Source organism: Brassica napus, chromosome C8, assembly GCF_020379485.1.
Source record: "Brassica napus cultivar Da-Ae chromosome C8, Da-Ae, whole genome shotgun sequence".
NCBI classification, from domain to species: domain Eukaryota; kingdom Viridiplantae; phylum Streptophyta; class Magnoliopsida; order Brassicales; family Brassicaceae; genus Brassica; species Brassica napus.
The window spans coordinates 1,061,483-1,079,758 of record NC_063451.1 but is presented as its reverse complement, the minus strand read 5'-3'; the positions used below and the strand labels follow the sequence as shown (position 1 = coordinate 1,079,758).

At 39.0% G+C, this 18,276-nt stretch overlaps 3 protein-coding genes across 3 annotated transcripts; all 3 read left to right on the top strand.

The window, feature by feature from the left end:
- The first annotated feature begins 1,337 nt into the window (after positions 1–1,337).
- LOC106424300 (cryptochrome-2) lies at positions 1,338–4,387 on the top strand. The gene is given in 4 exon segments (NM_001316257.1): positions 1,338–1,994; positions 2,068–2,292; positions 2,358–3,067; positions 3,620–4,387. Coding segments are annotated over 4 exon segments (1,860 nt in total). The 5' UTR covers positions 1,338–1,681; the 3' UTR covers positions 4,232–4,387.
- A 193-nt stretch (positions 4,388–4,580) lies between these two features.
- On the top strand, positions 4,581–5,282 carry LOC106424265 (1-aminocyclopropane-1-carboxylate oxidase homolog 7). Its single transcript, XM_048765912.1, has 3 exons — positions 4,581–4,746; positions 4,852–4,949; positions 5,163–5,282. The coding sequence occupies exons 1-3, from the start codon at positions 4,581–4,583 to the stop codon at positions 5,280–5,282; spliced, it is 384 nt and encodes a 127-aa protein (XP_048621869.1).
- Positions 5,283–12,739: 7,457 nt separating this feature from the next.
- LOC125591578 (putative nuclease HARBI1) lies at positions 12,740–17,333 on the top strand. The gene has a single exon (XM_048766004.1). The coding sequence runs from the start codon at positions 15,382–15,384 to the stop codon at positions 16,459–16,461; it is 1,080 nt and encodes a 359-aa protein (XP_048621961.1). The 5' UTR covers positions 12,740–15,381; the 3' UTR covers positions 16,462–17,333.
- The last annotated feature ends 943 nt before the right edge of the window (positions 17,334–18,276 follow it).

The window sequence follows — 18,276 nt, the reverse complement described above, 5'->3', positions numbered from 1 at the left end:
CCTAATAAAGACTTATGTATGCAAAATGCAACCTAAACATGGCTAAATCCTAATCTATATGATCAAAATGCACATGGCTGAATGGATAACACAATGGAAATATGCAAGATATCAGATATATTGTTTTCGATGAAGGCATGTTTTGATATCATCATAAATGACATTCACTTTAATTGGATGGAATTTTAAAATAATTATAATTTTTTTGGTTAAATATTTACAATTTTTCTTTTACAATTTTAATTTTTAAGTTTGAAGTTTTAATTTTAGATCTTATTTTAGATTTTTTTTTAAAAAAAATTAATTTTTTTTTTTTTAATTTGACATTTATTTTTAGATTTTATTTTTGAATTTTTAGAATTTTAATATTTTATTTTAAAGTTTGAAATTTTAATTTTAATTTTTATGTTTTTTGAATTTTTAGATTTTTTTAAAATTTTGTTTTGAACTTTTTACAATTTTTTCTAATTTCATTCGATTTTTTCGGTACTTTTCTGTTTTTTTTTTAAAGAAACCGACACGTCATCATTTTGACCTGTAAAATGAACAATACCAGTCGTTTATGAACATGAAAACGTCTTTGGAGGTTTATTATGATAAAAATGTCACTTTGAAAGTTTAAAGTGCTAATAACAAAACTTCAGTGTTTAAAGTGTTAGAAAGTGACATTTTCAGTATTTAAAATACGATTTTCCCGGGAAAAAAACTACATTCACTAAACTAAAATTAGAAATCGAATCACAAACAATAGGCATTAGGCACTGGTCCACTAAACTAGGATTCGAGTCATATAAAGTAATGGAATACAAATATTGAAAGTTTTAAGAGAATTCAATGTATTTTTTGTGTGCACCAAATAAGAGAATTTAATGTTTATCTTTACCTTTTTGTAAAGTTTTTTTAAAAAAGCAGTGGATCTTGATTAGACTCCGGTTGGAAATGAGAATCAAGTTCTTATCTTTAAGGCCTTTATAGTAATATTCAGTGGATTTCTACCAAAAGTGGGCATGACCAGAATCGTGTTCATGAACCACCCAACGTAAGAGAAGATAGATCATTCACTGAACTTTAGGCCCATTCTAAAAAAAAATTTTAATAAAAAAATTCGATTCCTTGTAAAATATCTACTTATATAAAAAAAGTTCGTTCGTTGATGATGATCCCCATGAAAATCTTACAAGAGCAAATGAAAAATGAGATGGGTAAAAAAAACCCAATTAAATTCGAACGCCACTAGTTGTGGATAAAGTTGGCTACTTTTTGTCTTGTAATGAATATTTTATGCGCATTATTGCATACATACACTGTCATCATGGTAATGTTCTCGTCTTCCATTTAGATCTCAAAGTCTTTAACTTTCATACCCAAAATAGGAAGAAGAGGTCGGTCATCAAAATCACCCTTCACAACTCTGAAGCTCCTCCAAGTTCTCTCTCTCCTCACGTTCCGAAGCTGCTCAAAGATCTGATTAAGTTCTGGTAAAAAGTTTCAAAATTTTGATTTAATTAAAACATCTACTTCTTGAATATGCTCTCATCTGTTAGAGAAGAGACTTGATTTTTATTTAGTTAGGTACTGATCTTTTCATTGAAAGGGTGTTCCTTTCTCTGTTTCTGAGGGTAAAGGGTTTAGTTGATTTTAGCTATATTTGGACAGGAGTGGAGTTTAGCTGATCATAAGCATGTCGACAAACAAAAAGACAATAGTTTGGTTCAGAAGGGACCTAAGGATTGAGGATAACCCTGCATTAGCAGCCGCTGCTCACGAAGGATCTGTCTTCCCTGTTTTCATCTGGTGTCCTGAAGAAGAAGGACAGTTTTATCCAGGAAGGGCTTCAAGATGGTGGATGAAACAATCACTTGCTCACTTGACTCAATCCTTAAAAGCTCTTGGATCTGAGCTCACTTTAATCAAAACCCATAACACCGTTTCAGCTATCTTGGACTGTGTTCGAGCAACCGGTGCTACTAAAGTCGTCTTTAATCACCTCTATGGTAACTACTCTCCATCTCTTGTTAGTGTACACAGCTGAGGTTGATATGAAGTTTACCTTTCCCCTTGTTGTAGATCCTGTTTCGTTGGTTCGAGACCATACCGTGAAGGAGAAGCTTGTGGAACGTGGGATCTCTGTGCAAAGCTACAACGGAGATCTATTGTATGAGCCGTGGGAGATATACTGTGAAAAGGGCAAACCTTTTACGAATTTTAATTCTTACTGGAAGAAATGCTTAGACATGCCTGTTGAATCCGTTGTCATTCCTCCTCCTTGGCGCTTGATTCCTCTCACTGCAGGTAAAGAGCATCTAAAAACATTTTAAGTTTTCAACAGTTGAGTGTGTGTTTCTTTGTGTTAGCAGCTGGAACGGTTTGGGCGTGTTCAATCGAAGAGCTAGGATTAGAAAACGAGGCGGAGAAGCCGAGCAACGCGTTGCTAACCAGAGCTTGGTCTCCAGGGTGGAGCAACGCTGACAAGATACTAACCGAGTTCATCGAGAAGCAGCTCATAGACTACGCAAAGAACAGCAAGAAAGTCGTTGGCAACTCAACCTCTTTACTCTCTCCCTATCTCCACTTCGGGGAGATAAGCGTCAGGCGCGTGTTCCAATGCGCCAGGATGAAACAAATCATATGGGCGAGAGACAAGAACGGCCAAGGAGTAGAAAGCGCGGTTCTTTTCCTCAGGGGGATCGGTCTAAGAGACTACTCTCGTTACATATGTTTCAACTTCCCTTTCACTCACGAGCAGTCTTTGCTGAGTCATCTCCGTTTCTTCCCTTGGGATGCTGACGTGGAGAAGTTCAAGGCGTGGAGACAAGGCAGGACTGGGTATCCGTTGGTGGATGCTGGGATGAGAGAGCTTTGGGCTACTGGATGGATGCATAACAGGATTAGAGTGATTGTTTCGAGCTTCGCTGTGAAGTTTCTTCTTCTTCCGTGGAAGTGGGGGATGAAGTATTTTTGGGATACTCTTTTGGATGCTGATTTGGAGTGTGACATTATTGGATGGCAGTATATCTCTGGCAGCTTGCCTGATGGACATGAGCTTGATCGCTTGGACAATCCTGCGGTAAACTTACAAAACTTATCTTTTACTCAAAGAGTTTAAGATGCATGACTACTTGTTGTTATTGTACTTAGTGCTGGGCATTTGGGTTTTTGGTTTCGGTATCGATTTTCTGGTTATTCGGGTTGGATGTTTAGGATCCGATCCGTTTTTTGGATCGGTTGGGGTAATGTCAAGTTCAGGCCGGTTTCTATATTTTTATAAAACCTGAAATAGAACCGAATTAAAAATAGTTCAGGTTTGGTTCGGGTTTAAAGCCCCATAAAAACCGAAAACCCCAAAAACCCGAGTTATATATATTTTTGACAGCTATTTTATATATTATATATTAAAATTAAAAAAAAATAAACTTTTCAGTTCCGGTTCGATTTATGTTTTTCTGGTTTAGAAAAATAATAACCGTTCGGTTTTTTTGTAATTTTCTGTCCGGTTTCAGTCTCAGTTTTCGGTTCGGTTCTGGTTTGGTTTTCGGGTTTAGTATGCTCAGGACCAATTGTATGTTTGTCTCATTGAGAAGTCTCAGAGAATATATGTCTGTCTGGTTTGGTTTTTCAGATACAAGGCGCAAAGTATGACCCGGAAGGAGAGTACATAAGGCAATGGCTACCCGAGCTCGCGAGGTTACCAACTGAATGGATCCATCATCCATGGGACGCTCCATTAACAGTACTCAAAGCCTCTGGTGTGGAACTCGGAACTAACTACGCCAAACCCATTGTAGACATCGACACAGCTCGTGAGCTGCTAACCAAAGCCATATCAAGAACTCGTGAAGCACAGATCATGATCGGAGCAGCTCCTGATGAGATTGTAGCTGATAGCTTCGAGGCCTTAGAGGCTGCTAATACCGTTAAAGAACATGGTTATTGCCCGTCTTCTAACGACCAGCAAGTACCATCGGATGTTCGTTACAGTGGGTCAAAGAGAGTGAAACCCGCTGAAGAAGAAGAAGAGAGAGAGATGAAGAAACTTAGAGGATTCAACGAAGTTATTAGAGAAGAAGAAGAAAGGGGTTTGTTTTCTACTGCCGAGTCTTCTTCTTCTTCGAGTGTTAGGAGTGTGTTCATGGTTTCTCATTCTTGCTCGCTGGTGTCAGAAGGGAAGAACTTGGAAGGTATTCAAGATTCTTCTGATCAGATTGCTACAAGTTTGGGGAAAAATGGTTAGAAAATGATCAAAATAAAGCTTTAATGTTATTCTCTCTGTTATAATAATTACTATAAAACCTAACATGTAGAAGTATGAATGTGTGTCTCTTGACTCTTTGCTCCTTGTGATGATGCTCCTATGGACAAGATGGAATAAGCCTATGTTATATTTGCTGATAGATGTATGGATACTACTAGTAAATAAAGATATTTCTATAAATGTTTTTGTAATTCTTGTGTGTATACAATAAGAAACATGAACTGAACTTGAACCGTTATAACGTAAAAGAAGGTGAAAAGTGAACTCTAATTACCTCAACAGTTTCGAACGTGAAGATTTGTCTGTTGGTAACAGCTTCACTTGTTACATGGCTCCTGATCTTCCAGACCCTGAGGAGCTCCCGGTTGCTTGCAGGGACGCTATGATTGGATACTCGGACCATGTGAAGAGGTTAGGTGGTTTGATCTTTGAACTTGTATCAGAAGCTCTTGGTTTGAGCCCTGAGACCCTTAAGAGGATGGACTGCGCCAAGGGTTTCCAAATGATCTGCCATTATTACCCTCCATGCCCACAACCTGACCTAACTTTGGGCACATGAAAGCATACCGACAACACGTTCATCACCATTCTTCTTCAAGATCAAGTCGGTGGTCTTCAAGTTCTTCATCAAGACTGTTGGGTCGATGTAACGCCTATTCCCAGGGCTCTTATCATCAACTTCGGAGACTTTTTGCAGGTTAGCGCATTTAACTATAAAACCATCTCCAATGCAACACTATTTTTTTTTCTATATTTCAGTCTATAATGTTACTCTATTTTGGAGTGAAATATAGAGAAAAAATAGTGTTGCATTGGAGATGCTCTAAGAGACATGATAATATAGAATCAGAGGTTTTGGTAAGAGATTCATTGAGTTTATTATTTCTCACGTCTTGTTTGGTTTGTGTAGATGATGACTAACAATAAGTTCATAAGTGTGAACCATAGTGTGCTTGCGAACAGAGTTGGGCCGAGGATATCAGTCGCGTGCTTTTTCTGCTATCCTACGAATCTAAACTCAACAGCTTAAGGAGCTTCTCTCTGAAGAAACCCCTTACAGAGAGATATCATGATGAAAGAGTACACAAAGGGATTACATCTGTCGAAATTTTAAGTTATAAATAATGAAATAATAAAACATATCTAGTTTACAAAAAAAAATGAAGTATATTAAAAAGGCGATTTTCTGAAAATCCTCTCTCAGGCACTAGTTCCCAGCTTGGTCTTTAACCACTAGTTACTTCCCCCACATTATTGTTTTTACCACCCGGTTTTAACCATTTATAGTTAAAACCACTTTCCACCTTTCCTGCCATTTCAAATTCTATTCCTTTTTCGGGAGTGTCTTCCGTTCCATAGCTCCCTCTGTTCTTTTAACCTCCGGGTTCTTCCCCCGACCCGGGTCGGAGGGACCGCCGTCGCTGGCCAGGCACCCGCCTCCACCGCACCATGGCTCGCAGTGATAGCTCCTTGCACATTCTCACCACCTGTACCAGTTGGTGGTAGCCTTCCTCTGTTCCTATCCCCTCCAGTGAAACTACTGCAAGTTAAGGCAATTTAAGACGTTCAACTACCATACTGCTCACCACATCGAATTTAAAGCCGGTTCCACAGAAAGATTGTGCTATATTAACTCATCCTCTCCCTGGGTTGTCATAACCTATTACTTTCTTTCTGCCCCGCTTTCTCTCATCAAAATGTCTCACCGGTTTTCACGAGCTGATAAAGGGAAAGGAAGGGCAGCACCGGAACCACCGGCCAAACGACCACCTGAAAAATTCCAGATGCGCTTTCAGTCTGAAGAAGATATGGAGCGAGTTCTTACCAAGGGCCCTTATCACTACAAGAAGTGGATGCTACTACTCCAAAGATGGGAGCCTGTAGTCTCGGAAAACTTTTCGTCTTTGATATCCTTCTGGATTAAAATCCATGATCTCCCATTACACTTCTGGAATGAAGGAACCATCACAATCATTGGTGACCAGTTAGGTCACATGCCTGATAAAGTTGTTGAAGAAGCCAAGATAAGAGTGGAGATAAACGGATTGGAACCTCTAGTTATGGACTTGGAGATCCAGCTCCCCTCCGACGAGATTCTACCGGTGGAATTTGAGTATATGAAGCTTGAGAAGCACTGCTTCACGTGTTTTTCCTTATTCCATGAAGAAGTGAATTACCCTTTAAGGTCCAGGCATGACGCCCCTGCTAGAGACCGTAAACTCGGGATCACCCAACGCCTGGCTCTCCAACGTATTGAAGCTGATAAAAGACGTCATGATGACCGCAGAGGGTATCAGCGGCCCTCTGCTGAATTCAGACCGCATTATGACAGAAGAGATGAAAGGAACTCTCGTCGCACTTACTCTGATCATAGAGATTTACACACTCGTTCAACAGGAGGCTCCTCTCCATATCGTAGTGCAGCTGCACCTGCTTCCCTTCGCTATAGACCCTCTGACTCCGTGGGAACTAAGGCATCAGAGGACAATGATTCCCGAGTCCTATCTAGTGGTGTTGTGATACGCCATCAAGACATTTCTGTGGATAATGCTTCTCATCCTTCAGCTAATGCAGGCGTTTTCAACCGATTCTCTAGCTCTCAAATATCGCACACTCCCTCTCCACGCAACCTTCGTGAGAGGCTGGAATATCCAAATGATGTTGGCTCCACAGGAGGGACTCCTAATCCTAGTTCTCGGAAGAGACGGTTGTCGCTTGGGCGCACAACAGAACCTGACCTACGCGAACTTATCTCCCCCCGACCAACTTCTAGCCTGGACTCTGGGCGTCTCCAAGAAGTTGAAATTCAATATGATGGTGTGGAAAATGAACATATCAGCCCTGTGGTTACCAATTCCAGTGCTCTTCCACCTCGTATTCCTGCTGCCTTGCGTCTCAGTGATGGACAGAGAGATGAAGCTGGACCAAGTTCAAAGCTGTTTACTGCCACACCACCACTCTCAAAAACGGCTGGTAAGAGAAAGGTACCCAGAGTAACTACGAAAAGAGTTGTTCGCAGCCCAATGAGAGCTCTCAACCTAAGGAGAGCTGCTGTAGGGCGCTCAGCTAATCCACCAAAGAAAAAGCTATGTGTTGATAAGGAACCTTTACCTTGTGATAAGGCTGGTACTAGCTCTAAATCGAGAGGATCTACCGGAAGGAGAGGGTCGGATTTTCGGCCTCCTCCTCCTCCTCTTCCTTAGTATTGTTGAGTTGGAATTGTCAAAGTTTGGGAAACATCTTGACAATTCGTCGTCTGAAGGAGTTGTATCGTACCAAATCCCCGGACATACTGTTTCTCAAGGAAACGAAGAATGCCGATGACTTTATCAAAAAGAAGACCAGCAGTTTCCATTATCCTAATTATTTTTCTGTCCCACCGGTGGGGGCTAGCGGTGGCTTGGCTTTATTGTGGAAAGATAGCGTTAACATCAAGATCCTGGAATCACTTCCCAATCTGATCGATGCAGAGGTTTCTTTCAAAGGAGTGGAGTCTTTCATTTCCTTTGTATATGGTGCCCCGATGGTGGAGAACCGATCGGCTTTCTGGACTAAACTCTCTCAGACCGGTTTGGATAGGGATTCCTCATGGCTTCTTACTGGGGATTTCAATGAAATCCTAGACAATACAGAAAAAGTAGGCGGGCCAGCGAGATGGGAAGGGTCCTTTACATCATTCAGATCATTTGTATCTCAGAATGGGCTCTGGGACTTACGACACTCAGGGAACCAGTTGTCGTGGAGAGGTAACCGATACTCCCACTTTATCCGGTCTCGCTTGGATAGATCTATGGCCAATTGCTTTTGGAGTGAGCAATTCCCTATGGGCAGAAGTTCCTACTTGCGCTTCGAAGGCTCTGATCACCGACCGTTGATTACCTACTTTAATGCCAATTACCGCAAGAAGCGGGGAGTATTCTGGTTCAATAGGACACTAACAGAGAAGCCGGAAGTGGAGGAGATCATCAATTCAGCATGGAACTACTCTCCTATAGCGTCTGCTATGGATAGACTGGATTCATGCCGTCGCAGTATAATCAAATGGGCCAAGGAGCAAAATGTTAAGAGCAACATTATCATCAACCAAGCACAAATTGACTTAGAGTATGCTCTATCAGCGACCATACCTGACCCCGCACTCATAGAATCTCTTACATTCACACTTCGAACTGCTTATCGAGAGGAGGAGCAATTTTGGCAACAAAGAAGTAGAATACAATGGTTGAAGAATGGAGATAGGAACACTGGCTTCTTTCATGCCATCACCCGGCAGCGGAGACTCCTGAACTCTCTCTCGGTGATAGAGGACAAAGATGGCATGGCAGCTTACGAAGAACCTCAGATTGCTGATGTTATCTCCGATTACTTTAAAGAGATCTTCACATCTAGTGCAAATACTGACTTTGCGGCAATCTCTAGCATCCTCTCCAGCAAGGTGACGGACGAAATGAATGCTATGTTGACTGCTATACCGAGCGATTCGGAGATAAAACTAGCGGTAATGTCCATCAATGGTGGTAAAGCACCTGGCCCGGATGGCTTCTCGGCGAAGTTCTACCATTCCTATTGGCATATTATCGGGAAAGATGTGATCCGCGAGGTGCGTCAGTTCTTTGTATCGGATTATCTCCAGCCACAGCAAAATGAAACCCATATCCGCCTCATTCCCAAAGTTACCGGACTGCGATCTGTTTCCGATTACCGGCCCATTGCTTTGTGCAACACACATTACAAGATCATTGCCAAGGTATTATCCCGCCGCCTGAAACCTCTCCTACCAGCCTTGATCTCTCCTTCACAATCAGCTTTCATTGCCGGCCGAGCCATTGGGGATAATGTGCTGATTACACATGAAACCCTCCATTATTTACGGACTTCCGAAGCGAAGAAGCACTGCTCCATGGCCGTAAAAACAGATATGAGCAAGGCATATGATCGACTTGAGTGGGGATTTATCGAGGCTGTCCTTACATACATGGGATTCGCTACCAAGTGGATCACATGGGTCATGAGATGCATTGATTCTGTCTCCTACTCCTTCCTGATCAATGGCTCCCCACAAGGCTCGGTTAAACCCTCTCGTGGAATACGACAAGGTGACCCTCTTTCTCCGTACGTCTTCATATTATGTACGGAAGTACTCTCTGCCCTTTGCGATAAAGCGATGCTGGATGGCTCTCTGGCGGGAGTTCGTGTGTCTCGTCACAGCCCCTCGGTCAACCACCTCTTGTTCGCGGATGATACCATTTTTCTGCAAATCAAACCCAACCAGCGTTACCACTTTAGCTGCCATCTTGAGACAATATGAAGAACTATCTGGCCAGCGAATCAACCTCCTTAAATCTTCCATAACTTTCTCGGCAAAAACCCCTCCGGAGGTCAAGCAGCGGGTCAAGCGTAACCTTTCCATTGAGGCGGAAGGAGGTATAGGAAAATATCTCGGGCTTCCCGAGCACTTTGGTAGGAAAAAGAGGGATATCTTTGCCTCCATTGTCGATCGCGTTCGCCAAAAGGCTTTCAGCTGGACCTCTAGGTTTCTATCGGGGGCAGGGAAATAGGTTCTTCTCAAGGCCGTTTTGGCTGCTATGCCCTGTTATGCCATATCTTGTTTCAAAATACCTAGCTCCTTGTGCAAACAAATTCAGTCCGTCCTCACTCGTTTCTGGTGGGACGCAACCCCGGAGAAAAGGAAGATGTGTTGGGTAGCTTGGGATACTTTAACCCAACCTAAGTATGCTGGCGGCCTTGGATTCCGCGATATTGAAACCTTCAATGATTCCCTGCTTACAAAAATTGGTTGGCGAATTATCTCGAACCCGGAGTCTCTGTTAGCTCGTGTGTTGCTGGGTAAATATGCTTGGAAGTCATCATTTATGGACTGCTTTGTCCCCTCGGTGGCTTCTCATGGTTGGAGAAGCATTCTAGTGGGAAAGGAGATCCTCAGGAAGGGCTTGAGCTGGACAGTTGGGAATGGCGAGGATATTCGAGTGTGGCAGGACCCGTGGATCAGCTGCGATACACCCACCACCCCGTTCGGTCCTCCCAACCTCATGTCAATCAATTTACGTGTTAGTGATCTACTCTGCCCTATCTCGAATGATTGGGACCTGGATAAAATTAGAGCTGTGTTACCGCATTACGAAGAGCATATTCGAAGTTTGATCACTAGTGCAGCTCCATCTCAGGATCGCCTTGCTTGGCTACCTGATAAATCAGGTCTCTATACTACTAGATCAGGGTATAGGGTTGGGATGAACCCCTTGAGAAGTACTGAATTGCAAACCCTTCCTCAAGACCCTGTTCCCCTTCCTCCCTTCGACTGGCTAAAGAACATCTGGAACATTCACACTGCTCCTAAAATCAAAGACTTCCTATGGAGAGTGGCTAGGAAAGCCATCCCAGTCAGCGAGAATCTAGCTAGTAGAGGCATCACGCCTTTCTGTTGCAAATCATGCGGTGGGATAGAAGATGATCTCCATTTGTTCCTCCACTGTCCTATCGCCATCCAGGTATGGGGGTTAGCTCCAATGGTTTCCACACCACCCCCCTTAACCCCGTCAATCAAGACCATGATATCTGAAGCTTTGCATCTTATTAACCTTCCCCGTCTGGTGTTGTTATACCATTATGGCCTTGGGTCCTATGGAGCCTATGGAAGGCCCGCAATAAGCGATGCTTTGAGGACCGTACCTACTCCACTGCAGAGATTTTATCCAAGGCCGTCTCTGATGCGAAGGAATCGCAAGCTCCCGCTGCGGTAGCTATCCCACGAGATCACAACCACATCACACCTCACCCACCTTTACGTGCTAATACGTCTGGTCCTATTTGTCATGTTGATGCAGCATGGGATGCCCGCTCTGGTATGTGCGGGCTAGGAGGTATCTTCTCTGGTTCCCCCACTCTGACTCGTCTTCCACTGATTTCCGCCACTCGGATCCTAGTATCATCTGCGTTAATGGCTGAGGCCCTCGCAATTCGTCTGGCAGTTATGACTGCTTCTTTTTCGAACATTAAAACCCTTGCGATTATGTCTGATTCTCTCACTCTCATCAACATGCTGAAACAGAAGGAATCAAGGCCGGCTCTGTATGGGATTTTGTTTGATATCTATCACTTTAGTACCTACTTTGATGTAATCTCCTTTCATTTTATTCCTCGTTTGCAAAACTCTGATGCTGATTCAGTTGCTAAGTTGGCTCTTGCCAGCTCCATTGTATCAGCCTCCTCTACATGGAGCGTAAACTTTATTTATGAATGAAGTACTCTTTGATCAAAAAAAAATAAAATAATAATAATGAAATAATAAACACTTGCGAGTGTACAGTCAAATTTGCCGTAAAATATATGTGTTTCTTCATATATATCTTGAGTAAGCAGTTGTCCACTAGCAAGTCTCGCCTCTTTAAGATGAGGACTCTTATTAAGAGCCCATGAGAACATAAAATCCAAACTAGCTATGTTACAAAATCTCAAGTAACGAAGTCCTAAAACATTTTGCACGTCTTCTACAAGGTCAAGGTCATAGGCCTGACACATATTGTACAAAGTACTGTAAAAAAAAAGAAAACCTCAAGCATAAGGAGCTAGAAACTCAGTGTTTCTCATAACATACCTCCACACTAAAACCAATCAAGATAATTAAATGACTGTAACAACATAACATTTTTTTTATCAGTTTGGTTTGGCTAAGTAACACTTTGACAAGACTAAGAGTTTGAATGGGGAGAGGATAAAAGACGGTTCCTCCAACCTTAGTGGATGCCCCACTTATGCATTCACATTCACAAAACTGTTGAAAATAAATAATGAAAAGTGGGTGCTCCACTTGTGTTCAGAAATACGCTGAATTGCATTGCAAAAAAAAAAAGAACTGCTTTTACTTGAAGATAGGAGTGAAACAAGTGGGTGGGCACACAATTCAATAAGGATAAAACAATTTTAATTTTAGAAATATCAATTTTGTTTGACTATAAATAGCATGCATATGATACAATCTCTTTACAAAAAAACTTCATCTTTCTCTCTTTAAAATTTTCTTTCTTTGTTATTTGTAAAACGTGTTCTAAAACGTGTTTTTCAGCATTCTCCTTTCCACTATTTATTAAGGTACATTCATGTATATGTTTATAATTTATGGTAATTAAAATGAATTTAGTTAATTAATATTATATAGTTATTTTGTAATTAGGTTAAACTAATTTTAGCAACATAATACTTTGAGTTTACTTAATACAATATAAACTTATAATATTTATACTAGTAAATAAAATAATTGCACAGATTTGATGCATTACATATAATTTTAATTGAATCTAATTATAAAAAGAACTACAATTACTTTATTTGTAACTTAAATATATAACAAACAACTAAAATTATATATAGTTTATTTGTTATTCATTATATACAAATTTTATAGTTTAAATATAAATGTAATAAATATACCTATTTTATTAAAACAAATGTGATATTTATAGTTATAAATATTTACATGAGCATGAGTATCCATATATTACATATAAGATATACCATTTTCTAAATTAATAAGATTTTATATAATTTCAGTATCTAGAATATTATATATATATATGTATGTTACCTTACGTAAGAACATGAACATGGGAAATAAAATTTTACACATGCATATCTAAACTAAAAACTAAATATATACAACAAAAATTATTTGAAGAAAATATATGCAAATATTGTGATAATTTGAAAAAATATATGCAAATATTGTGATAATTTGAAAAAATATATGCAAATATTGTGACATATAAAAGAACTGCTTAAATCAGTATTTAGTTTTAATATAAATCATTCAGAATATTCATTTTATTTATATAAGATATATTTTTTAAATTTTAATTGCAGGTATGTCTAACCGGAGACAAAATGCAAATTCTTCTACGCATGGTTATACAAATCTTCCTACCGAAACAGCATTGCGGGTAAAGTATTTTATATTTATTTATGTAATATTGTCATAATTACGTAATAATATTCAAACTTTTAAAATGTTTGTAGAAAGGAGCTAATTTCAAATGGACTCCTAGCAGTCTTTATCGATCGCTTGAGTTATATGATGAAGCTGTTAAAATGAACAATTACCGTATAAAAGACCCTACATCTTTTGCCAAACAGTTTATGGTTGAAAAATTTAACGAAGAGTTCGGTTTAGATATAAACTATAAGTTTTTCAAAGAAAAACTCGATACCTTGAAAAAGAAGTACAATAAGTATCGAGAGCTTCTAACTTCAACTGGTATCTCGGTTGATCCTATTACTTCTGAGATTGATGCATCTGACTCATGGTGGAAAGATCGTGAAGTAAGTACTCATTTTTTATACTGAAAATTTATTTACCATATATAAGTATAAAATATTTTTAAAATATTCCTTTTTTATTTATTTTAATAGGCATGTAAGATTGTACATGCATTTAGACGAAAACCGCCACACGGGTGGGAAATCATGGAACGTTGTTTCAAATTATACAATGTCCAATCACAATCCCAATATTCTGTCAACCAAAGAAGAGAAGAAATGATGAATCAAAGTGCCACTAATAATGAAGATCAGTTGTACCAAGAAACCTTTGGTGGTGAGATGTCAGACAATGAAGAGCCAGAGATGCAAGAAAACGAAGAAGTGTATCGTGTTAATATAAATGATGACACACGTCCTTCCAATGAGTTACCCATCTGCGTCATAGTTCTGCAGCGGGTGATCCGATTCAAATTCCTGGTTCAAGAGTTCAACAACAAGTCAGAGGAAGACGAGGAAGTTCTTCACAAAGATCATCGATACCTTCACGAGTTATACATGGAAGTGGTGCAAGAGGAAGTAAAAAAAGACAGTCATTTGAGACCACCCTCACAGATACAATGACTGGATTTAGGGAGTTTCAACGTCAAAGTTTACAACAACTACGCCAAAATCCGTTTGACCAAGACGACTATGACAATTTTGATGCGGCTGTGAAGATATTTGAATCGATGGAGCTACCGAATGACACAAAATTCTATTGGGCGTGCATTAACGAATTTAGAGAAGATGCATTCTGGCGAAAGTATTTTATTGATAGAGCTGAAAGTACTTTCGAAGAGAAGATACAATTTCTACAAGCATTAACTGGATATACGCGTGATGATGATTTTGTGGGCAAGCGATTAAGCTCATGTAAACCATTTGGGAGTCCAAGTTCAAGTGGTTTTCATTCAGGTAGTCAATCTTCTGGTGGTAATAATTCTTGGGGGGAAAACTTCAGCTGGCCAATGGGGTCAACATCCACATGCTCAACAATGGGGTACACCACCAGGTGCTCAGCAATGGGGCACGCCACCAGGTTCTCAGCAATGGGGCACGCCACCAGGTGCTCAACAATGGGGGACGCCACCAGGTGCACAACATTGGGGCACACCACCAACTGCTCAGCAATGGGGTACACCCCCTAATGCTCCGCAATGGAGTACACAACAAAATTCTCAGCAATGGGGAGCATATCAGAATACACAACAATGGAGGAGTTCATCACCGGTGGCTCCAAATTGGGATTCATCATCTAATCATTCACAGTGGGGTTCATCGCCAAATACTTCACATTGGCCTTCTTCGACGAATGTTCAACATGGATTTCCGCTTGAAACGCAAACTAAAAGTACAACAAATCCTCAGCAAGGATCATCAAGAAGGGAAATACCAGAAACACGTAAAACTGGAGGATTATTTAACATATGGGGAACCCAACGAGGACCTAATTTAAATGAAACTCATCAAAGCGATGATGATTACGCTTAGTTAGTAGATTGAATGCTTTTATAATAATGATGATGTTTGGTGTTTGATTTAAGTTTTTTTTTTAATATTTGTTACTTTTATTATGTGTAATACGATCATTTTTCTTATTTTTAATCAATCTAATACCTTTTAAATTTTTTTTTGTCAAAATATAGGCTTTTCGCATATGTCAACTACGAGCACAAAGAATTCAATTTCTAAGTTATGAAGAGAGAATTGAGTTATGGAATTTGGAGAACGCACAATTTGAAGAGTTGATTATTGAACCGGCATTGAATTATTATAATCGATATTTTGAAAGAGGACAAGTCCAAACAGATAGTGGGATGGGATGGAGAAATATTTGGCATCGATTACAAGAAGATCATGCTGCTTGTCTTCAGTTACTACGAATGTCACTTGACTGTTTTAGAACTTTGTGTCATAAATTGGAGACAACGTATGGCTTACGACCAACATTGAATGTAAGCATCGAAGAGAGTGTGGCCATGTTTTTACGAATATGTGGACACAACGAAGTTCAGCGGGATGTTGGATTACGATTTGGACGAAATCAAGAAACAGTGAAGAGAAATTTTTTTGAAGTGCTTAGAGCAACTGAGTTACTAGCTTGTGATTATATCCACACTCCAAGAACGCAAGAACTACACAGGATTCCAGACCAATTAATGGATGGAAAATATTGGCATTTTTTTAGTGGATTTGTCGGGGCAATGGATGGTGTTCATGTATGTGTTAAGGTAAAGCCAGAACTACAAGGAATGTATTGGAATCGACATGACAGAACATCATTTAACATAATGGCAATATGTGATCTGAATATGTTGTTCACATATGTTTGGAACGGAGCACCAGAATCTTGTCATGACACAGTTGTTCTTACGATGGCGCAAAATAATGATCCTGAATTTCCTTTGCCACCCGCAGATAAATATTATGTGGTTGACTCTGGTTATCCAAATAAACAAGGTTTTCTTGCTCCATATAAATCTTCACGAAACATGGTTGTTCGGTATCATATGTCACAATTCGAAAATGCTCCTCCTCCTCGGAATAAGCATGAATTTTTTAACCGGTGGCATGCATCTTTGTGTTCTGTCATTAAAAGGACATTTGGAGTTTGGAAGAAGAAATGGAGGATTCTTTGTGATTTTCCAAGATATAATATTGAAGTGCAGAAGAGAGTGGTGGTTGCTACAATGGATTTACACAATTTTATCAGAATTTCAAATTTTATCGATGATGACTTTGCGGAGACATTAGGACCATCACCTACTGATAACGTTGATTTGGAGCATAATTCAAATGATATGGAAACAATTGTTACACCTGAAGGCGATGCAATGGCGAATATAAGAGAACAAATTGCAAATACATTATGGGCAAATAAAAACCGTATGTATTGATTTCTTTGATTATTGTATTTGGATTTTTTTATATGTTTAATTTGAATTTACATTAGTTTTGAATTTATTTGAATATTTAAAAATTGATCTTCTAGTTACCATTTAAGCAAACATAAGAATACTAATTTTTCTGCAAAATAAACAAAATTATTTTTAATCATTCCAAATCATATATATATATATATATATATATATATATATTTAAGTAATATATATCAAAAAATTATATTTGTACTTAAAACCTTTTTTAATTTATATACATTATTTAAATTTTATACAGTACTTTGGTCAGCTTTAAATAAGAATTTATATTCAAATTATATTTTGAATAAGAATTTATATTCAAATTATAAGTTAAAAATATAATAGACTTATGTTTTACTTTTAATTCAATGTAATTTTGTTCTATTAGATGTACAAAACATAATATAAATTATGTTTCTAATTCCATCTAACAGTTTTATTAATGAATGAAAACACTGTATAAGCTTGTTGTAAAAGAAAAGACTATATAAATTTTATTTCCCATAGTATATCATAATTCTATTAAATAATTAAGTTTATCAGATCCTATATTTTGATTTTTTAATTTATAAAGTATTTTTAAAATAAGTCCTTTTAATAATGAAAATAAGTAGTATTATAAAATTTATGTAAATTAATTTAAATTTAAACAGTACTTTGAACCACTTTTTATCCACTTTCACCATTCATACATAAGTTTATAACCGCTAGATCCGCTAGATCCGCACTTGAACCGCTAGATCCGCTTGAACCACTCTTGTTCCGCTCGTTCCACTTGATCCGCTAGATCCGCAACGCTTGATCCTCTTTTCCCATTCGGAGCCTAAGACAAATATCATCTAACACTACAAGAAAACAACGGTATTCTGACGGACATTCCGACGGAAAATGAAATCCTCGGAATATCCCGAGGAATTTCCGAGGAAACACAAAATTTGGTTTCCTCGGAATTTCCTCGGAATATACCGACGGAATTCCGAGGAAATACTAATCCGTCGGAATATTCTTATGGAATACCGAGGAAAAACGTATTCCTCAAAAAAAACCGATGAATTCCGAGGATATATTATAGCCGTTAGAGAGCCGTTGGGGGATTTTAAAAATTCCGAGGAAATTCCGACGAACTAGCCGTTTCCGAGGAAATTCCGACAAACGTATTCATCATCATGTGTATTAATTTATAATTTTACTAATAATTTTCTAAATGTTACAGGTTTGTTATATCAAGTACCCCCGGGTAAGGAACAGAGATGATCTATGGGTTACTGTTACAAGACTCAACCCGAGAGGCCGAGTTCAGGGAAGTTCTGAGCTGGAAGACCCACTACAACCAAGCACATCCGGCAACTTAAGTGCAGCAGAAGATTTAGCTGGAGTTGGCATTGTAGTCGATTTAACCGACTTTGGAGAGGAAGCCGTTGTTCACGTAGAGGATGAACCAGTGATTGGAGAGTTTCACCAAGATCCAGATTCAGATTCATCTGGTGATGATGACTCGGAAACAGACTACCATTGATTTTTTTTTTTTTTTTTAAGAAATACCGAGGAACACTTGATATACTCGATCGATCGATGCGTTTTTGTACATATATCCATCGATCGATCCGTTTATAAAAAAAACGTTCGAGATTTTGTTCATTCGATCTATGGGATATCCACATCGATCGATGGGATAATCTAATCGATCGACCACATTGTTACGCTTTGGTCCATCTTAGTGATCGATCGATGCGTTTTTGGAAATATATCCATCGATCGATCCGTTTATAAAAAAACGTTCGAGATTTTGTT

Bases quoted from the DNA above. Each gene is read 5' to 3' on its own strand.
- LOC106424265 (XM_048765912.1), top strand. From the start codon at position 4,581: ATGGCTCCTGATCTTCCAGACCCTGAGGAGCTCCCGGTTGCTTGCAGG. The intron at 4,747-4,851 runs GTTTCCAAATGA...TTCTTCTTCAAG, and splicing joins GAGGATGGACTGCGCCAAGG to ATCAAGTCGGTGGTCTTCAA. The intron at 4,950-5,162 runs GTTAGCGCATTT...TGGTTTGTGTAG, and splicing joins ACTTCGGAGACTTTTTGCAG to ATGATGACTAACAATAAGTT.
- LOC125591578 (XM_048766004.1), top strand. From the start codon at position 15,382: ATGGGATGGAGAAATATTTGGCATCGATTACAAGAAGATCATGCTGCT.